Source organism: Penaeus vannamei, chromosome 22 (assembly GCF_042767895.1).
Source record: "Penaeus vannamei isolate JL-2024 chromosome 22, ASM4276789v1, whole genome shotgun sequence".
NCBI classification, from domain to species: domain Eukaryota; kingdom Metazoa; phylum Arthropoda; class Malacostraca; order Decapoda; family Penaeidae; genus Penaeus; species Penaeus vannamei.
Genome location: NC_091570.1, coordinates 19,982,182 through 19,988,857, shown reverse-complemented (window position 1 = coordinate 19,988,857; position 6,676 = coordinate 19,982,182). Strand labels below are relative to the sequence as shown.

Sequence of the window (6,676 nt, the reverse complement as noted above, 5' to 3'; positions counted from 1 at the left end):
CCTTCCCCCCTCCCTCCCTCCCTCTCCTCTATCCCATCCTTCCTCCCTCCTTCTACTCCATCCCATCCTCCCTCCCTCCTTCTACTCCATCCCACCCTCCCTCCCTTCCCCCCCATCCCATCCTCCCTCCCTTCCCCTCCATCCCATCCTCCCTCCCCTCCCCTCCATCCCTCCTTTCTATCCCATCCTCCCTCCTTCCCATCCCCCTTCCCCTCCCCTCCATCTCCTCCTCCTCCCTCCCCTCCCTACCCCCTCCAACCCCTCCCCAGATAACTCAAACTTGACGAGCGAAAACTTCTCCCGCAACGCGCATTACGTCAGGCAAACAATCCAATCCCCTGCCCGTTTCTGATTTTACATTATCCTTCCTTGTCTCCCTTTTCTTTCTCTTTCTATTTATTATTATCCTCTTTTTAACGGGGCAAGTTTTTTTGGGGGGTGGGGAGATGGGGTAAGTGAACACGTTTTTTCTTCTCTCTCTCTTTCACTCTTCTTTTTGGAGGGGATGGCGATGAAGTGGGATTAATTCCTTTTATTTCGGATGTCAGTTCAGTGTTTGTCTCATTTTCTTATTTATTTGTTCTTTCTTTTCGCTTTTTGTACTGATATTCTATCCGTATCTCTCCCTTTCCCTCTCCCTCCCTCTCTCTGTTTTAATCTTACCTTTTATCTCGATCAGTTACATCTTCTCCCTTCCCCTTCCACATTCCCCTTCTCAGATAAAAGGAAATGTAAGATAAACATCACGGGGGGAAAAAGGGGAAGAGAGATGGGGGAAACGAGTAGAAGAGGAAGAGGGGAAGAGGAGTAGAGACGGGGAAGAGGTGGGAAAGGAAGAGAGGAGGATAAGGAGAGAAAGAGAGGAAGGTTGGGGGAGAAAGAGAGGGAGGTGAGGAGAGAGGAAGAGGAGATTAAAGGAAGGAGGAGAGTCAGATAAAGGGAGAAGGATAGTAAGATAAGATATGATGTTGTGATTGGAAGGAGGAGAGAAAAGGTAAAGAATAAAAAGATGAAGGAGAAAGAAAGACAGGGATATAGACAGTGAAAGAAAAAATTGAGGAAAGCAAGGGAAAAGAAGAAGAAAAGAAGTAAAAGAAAAGGAAAGGACGAACATCCAAAGAGAAGGAAAAACAGTTAAAGAGAAGTAGAGAAACAGCGAGAGAGAAGGAGAAATTAATCACCTAAGGACAACAGAGGGGAGTTGCTCCTCTGAGGCCCTATCGACTCCCCTCACTCACAACAGGCCTCCCATCACCTTGTGCCTTCCCCTCCCTCCCTCCCTCCCTCCCTCCCTCCCTCCTATTCCCTCCTTACCCCCACTTCCTATTTACCGCGACCCTGACCGACGAGTGATGAGTCAATGGTGAGTGAGTGATGAGTTTTACCTCGTGACGGAGAGCTGGGGAAACAGAAGGGAGGGGACGGGGAAGAGGAGGGGCAGAATGAATAAGGAGAGAATGTAGGGGAAGAGGAGGGGCAGAATGAATGAGGAGAGATTGTAGGGGAAGAGGAGGGGCAGAATGAATGAGGAGAGAATGTAGGGGAAGAGGAGGGGCAGAATGAATGAGGAGAGAATGTAGGGGAAGAGGAGGGGCAGAATGAATGAGGAGAGAATGTAGGGGAAGAGGAGGGGCAGAATGAATGAGGAGAGAATGTAGGGGAAGGGGAGGGGGGGAGGAGAAGGAGGAGGAGGAGGAGAAGGAAGAGGTGGGGGAAGAGGAGTAGTAGCAGGAGGAGGGGTAAGAGGATGAAGAGGAAAGGGAAAAGGAGGAAGAGGAAAAGAAGGAAGAGGACGAGAAGAAGGAGAAGGAGATGGAAGATGAGGACGAACTGGAAGAGGTGCAACAAAGGACACAAGAACAAAACACAATAACTGTGACGTAAAAATATATTTGGCAGCATGAGGTATCACATGTATAAAGTATGGCATCAGGCGGTACACGGCATGAGATTAATAAAGCGTTATGAATGTATTTCTATCCGCGTGGGGTCTATGACCGACGTATGAATAATACAGTGAGTATGAGTAAATCAGTGAGTGTAATAACGCCAGTGTGGGTCTGAGTGTACGTGTGATGATGAGACTGAATGTAAGCATATATCAAATGTGATACTTAAGGGTGAGTTCAAATGTGAATATAATCCTGAATGCGAGTAAAAACACATGTAGGAATAAATATGAGTAGAAGTGCGAGTGAGAGTGCGTGAAGGTGAGTGATAGTAAGAGACAGTGTAGGTGAGAATGAAGGTGAGTGATAGCGAGAGACAGTCACAGTGTGGGTGAGAGTGAGGGTAAGTGAAGGTGAGTGATAGTGAGAGAGACAGTGTGGGCGTGCCTGTGTCCGCTCCCACCCTGACTGCCTATGTTCCATTTTGAAAAAGCGGTCTTGCAAAATGAAAAGCCGTATTGACAAGGCGCCGGGAGCTATTGGCAGCTCTGTGATTGGGTGACTCATACCGCAAATTAATGAAAATATCGGACTGTCCTTTTTCTCTTTAATTCATTCGTAAGAGCGAAAATAGAGGGAAACGAACGGCGATGATAATGTTAGAAATGAAGCATAAAGCAACGAATAACAACAACACTAAAATCTACATACATACCTATATCTCTATTGATCTCTCTCTCTCTCTCTCTCTCTCTCTCTCTCTCTCTCTCTCTCTCTCTATATATATATATATATATATATATATATATATATATATATATATATATATATATATATAAACAATGCTTAGTAATGAAAATTCAACGCAACCACACCAAAGACTATAACCATAATCAAAACAAAATCCGGCCACCCAACGCAATACAACATCCCTCCAATGCAATATCCAACCAACGGACCCACTCCATATCCAATCAGCCATCACAGCCAAAATTTCATTCAGAAAAACAATGAGTTGTTACTCAGCCAGTCACCGCAGCCAAGAGTTCATTCATAAAAAAACGAATCATTACCCCTTATCATAATGCGCATAGTTATGACTTCGACAAGCAGTCGTCATGCAACCATTTATTAGTCGAAATTCAACGCACATCAACGGAGGTCTAGGCCATCATTATATGGTGCATGGATTAAGCTAGATTCATTCAGGCAAAAGCATATGGATATAGAGATAGAGATAGACGCATAGATAGATAGATAGGGAAAGAGAGAGATGGGGTGATAAACAGAGAGGGAGAGAGATAAATAGAAAAAAAAATCAACAAAAATCATTTGAAAGCAACAACTACTCAATCATAGAAAATAAAGCAGAACGAAGAGCGAAAAACAAAGAAATAAAAAAAGAAAACCTACGAACCAAGAAAGGAGAGCTATGGACAAAGAACCAAAAACCATAAATGAAAAAAACAAGAACAATAAATGGAGAAACAAAATCCAGGAACCATGAAAGAACCAAAAACCATAAAAGAAGAACCAAGAAAAGATCTAAGAACCATGAAGGAATAACCAAGAACCACGAAAGACGAACTAAGAAACATGAAAAAAACTATGAACGAAGAACCAAGAACCACATAAGAACAACCAAGAACCACACAAAAAGAAATAAGAACCACACAAAAAGAACCAAGAACCACACAAAAAGAACCAAGAACCACGAAAGAAGAACCAAGAACCACGAAAGAAGAACCAAGAACCACGAAAGAAGAACCAAGAACCACGAAAGAAGAACCAAGAACCACGAAAGAACCAAGAACCACGAAAGAAGAACCAAGAACCACGAAAGAAGAACCAAGAACCACGAAAGAAGAACCAAGAACCACGAAAGAAGAACCAAGAACCACGAAAGAAGAACCAAGAACCACGAAAGAAGAACCAAGAACCACGAAAGAAGAACCAAGAACCACGAAAGAGGAACCACGAAAGAAGAACCAAGAACCACGAAAGAACAAACAAGAAGCGCGAAAGAAGAACCAAGAACCACGAAAGAAGAACCAAGAACCACGAAAGAAGAACCAAGAACCACGAAAGAAGAACCAAGAACCACGAAAGAAGAACCAAGAACCACGAAAGAAGAACCAAGAACCACGAAAGAAGAACCAAGAATCACGAAAGAAGAACCAAGAACCACGAAAGAAGAACTAAGAACCACGAAAGAAGAACCAAGAACCACACAAAAAGAACCAAGAACCACGAAAGAAGAACCAAGAACCACGAAAGAAGAACCAAGAACCACGAAAGAAGAACCAAGAACCACGAAAGAAGAACCAAGAACCACGAAAGAAGAACCAAGAACCATGCACGAAGAACCAAGAACCAATCCACCAGGAGAACCGACAACGCAACGACTGCAAGGACAGCCAAAGTCACCACACAGGGACCGCAGCCAAGTCACATCTTGACAGCAGGGGGGAGAGAGAAGGGAGAAAGGGAGAAAGGGAGAAAGGGAGGAGGGAAGGAGGGAAGGAGGGGAGGAAGGGGCAGTGGTAGCGGAGGGGTTGGGGAGTAGGGGGAGGGGAAGGGGGAGGACGTGCTTTCAATTACCTTCCCCCGTTGACTTTAATCAACTGGTAATTACTCAATTTCACGATCAGATCCAACTTAGGCTCTTTAATATTGCCGGCTGTCATCTTCTAACGCCCTCCCTCCTCCTCTTCCCTTCCCCCTCCCTTCTCCCTCCTCCTCTTCCCTTCCCCCTCCCTTCTCCCTCCTCCTCTTCCCTTTCCCCTCCCTTCTCCCTCCTCCTCTTCCCTTTCCCCTCCCTTCTCCCTCCTCCTCTTCCCTTTCCCCTCCCTTCTCTCCTCCCTCGTCCTCTTCCCTTCGCTCCCCTCTCTCCCCCTGCCTCACCATCCCTCTTCCTCCTTCCCTCCCTCCCTGTCCTGCCGCCCTCACCCCCGACACTCCCTTTTCATTATCGGCTTTTCAATCTTCGTCTTCGATTCCTGGGGTTTATTCCTTCCTTCCTGGGTTTTGATATTTTTCTCTTTATTTCTGTCCCTTTCTCCCTTCCTTCCTCCCTTGATTGACTATATCATTCTATTTCCTCCCTCCTTCCATCTTTCAATACCTCTTGTTCCTCCCTTCCTTCTCGCATTGCCGTATATTTCCTACTTTTTAAAATTCCTCTTCCTCTTCTCCTTTATTCCCTCCTTCCCCCAAATGTTTTTTTTTTCCTCTCAATCATCCATTTCCTTTGATTTCTTCCTTCTCGAATATCCATTTCCTTCACTGGTTTTTCTTCCTTATTTCTTGCCTTCGGTGCTGTTTCCTCACGTCCGGTTCTCCATCCCTCCATCATCACCTTCGCTTTAATTTTCCCATCAATTAACGCGATCATTATCAATATCCTCTTGATTATCACCCTACCTATCGTTATCATCATTATCGCCTTCGTTGTTGTGCCACGTGGATTATCACCGGAATCCTGAGTCCATTACTTTCACGATCATCGCTAGTATCACTATCATTAATGCCAATATCATCATCACTATTTTCATCATTGTGACTGTCACCTTAACCATCACTATCAACACCTCTAACATATGCCTGTTTCTTCACCACTCTTGATTCACCTGCCCCCCTTCCCACTACTCTCACCCTCCCCATTTCCGCGACCTCCCCCATTTCCCCTACCATTCCCCCACCCCTTTCATGCCTCCCCACCTTCCATTACCCCTCACCCATTACCCATGTCATTCCCGTCCCCATTAGGGATTCCCCCATCTTCCACTGCTCTTCCCCGCCCCATTCCCAATACCTCCCACCTATCCAGTACTTCCCCATTACCTTTCCCCTCCCCCTACCCCATTCCTTGGGACATTCGGCCTTCAATTCCCTTTAGCTCTAATCCGTCTCGAGGATCAAAGTAAACATGAAACCGACTTGTCCTATCCCCCAATCCTCACATTCTCCTCCATCCCCCATTCTCATAACCTGAATTCTGTCGTGTCATTTTCCCCATTTTAATTGGTGCTTGTCATGGCGGATTAGAGCTCCCCGTTTCATCCTTTTTTTAATCGCAGGATCTTTAACCTCTTGTCGTAGGATTCTTACTATTAATTATAACTAATCTTCTTATATCACACAAATGTTGAAGTTGTTGCTGATAAGAATTGATGATAGTTTTGGTAATGACGATTTCAATAATTTACATGACCACCATTCTATATTTCTTTTCTTTTGCCTTTTTTTCTTCATCTTCTCCACCTGTTCTCTTCCTTATCAGCTCCCACACCTAACCGCCATTCCTCCCCTTCCCCTTCCCCTCCCCATCCCTAGCCCAAGCATCTCTTTCCTTTAAACCCCTCCTCCTCCCCCTGCCTACCGCCTCCTTCCTCCTCCTCCTCCTAAACCACATCTTTTCTTCAAACTCCCCTCCTCCCCTTCCCGTCAACCCCCCTCCTGCCAATCGTTCCCTCCACCCCACTCAAAAGGCACAAAAGATCCCGCACCAATTACTGGCAGCAAACCCCACTAGGCAGAGGGCATGGTAGGAACCCATCCTCCCCTCCCCGCCACCCCTCCCTTCCCTTCCCTCCCGCAGCTTAAGAAATCTGCAAGGAGGCTTTCTCCGCCGCCATCTCCTCCTGCATCTCAGAGACAGAGACCCATCCTACCGCGGCCGAGAGACGACAGCTGATCTCCTCCGACGCCTCCCTCGCCGCCCGCCCCGAGCCGTCTCTCCCCTTCTCGCTCGCCGACTTACCTGGCTTCTGCTTTTCGCTTCTTCG

The 6,676-nt window shown here is 46.1% G+C and overlaps 1 protein-coding gene across 1 annotated transcript in view; it reads left to right on the top strand.

Annotated features, from left to right (window-relative positions):
• Positions 1-4,348, top strand: part of LOC138865733 (proteoglycan 4-like) — a 24,606-nt gene extending 20,258 nt beyond the window's left edge. The window contains exon 2 of the mRNA XM_070137040.1: positions 3,388-4,348. Within this exon, the coding sequence (XP_069993141.1) occupies positions 3,388-4,348 (961 nt within the window). The remainder of the gene's footprint in view (positions 1-3,387) is intronic.
• Positions 4,349-6,676: the final 2,328 nt, after the last annotated feature.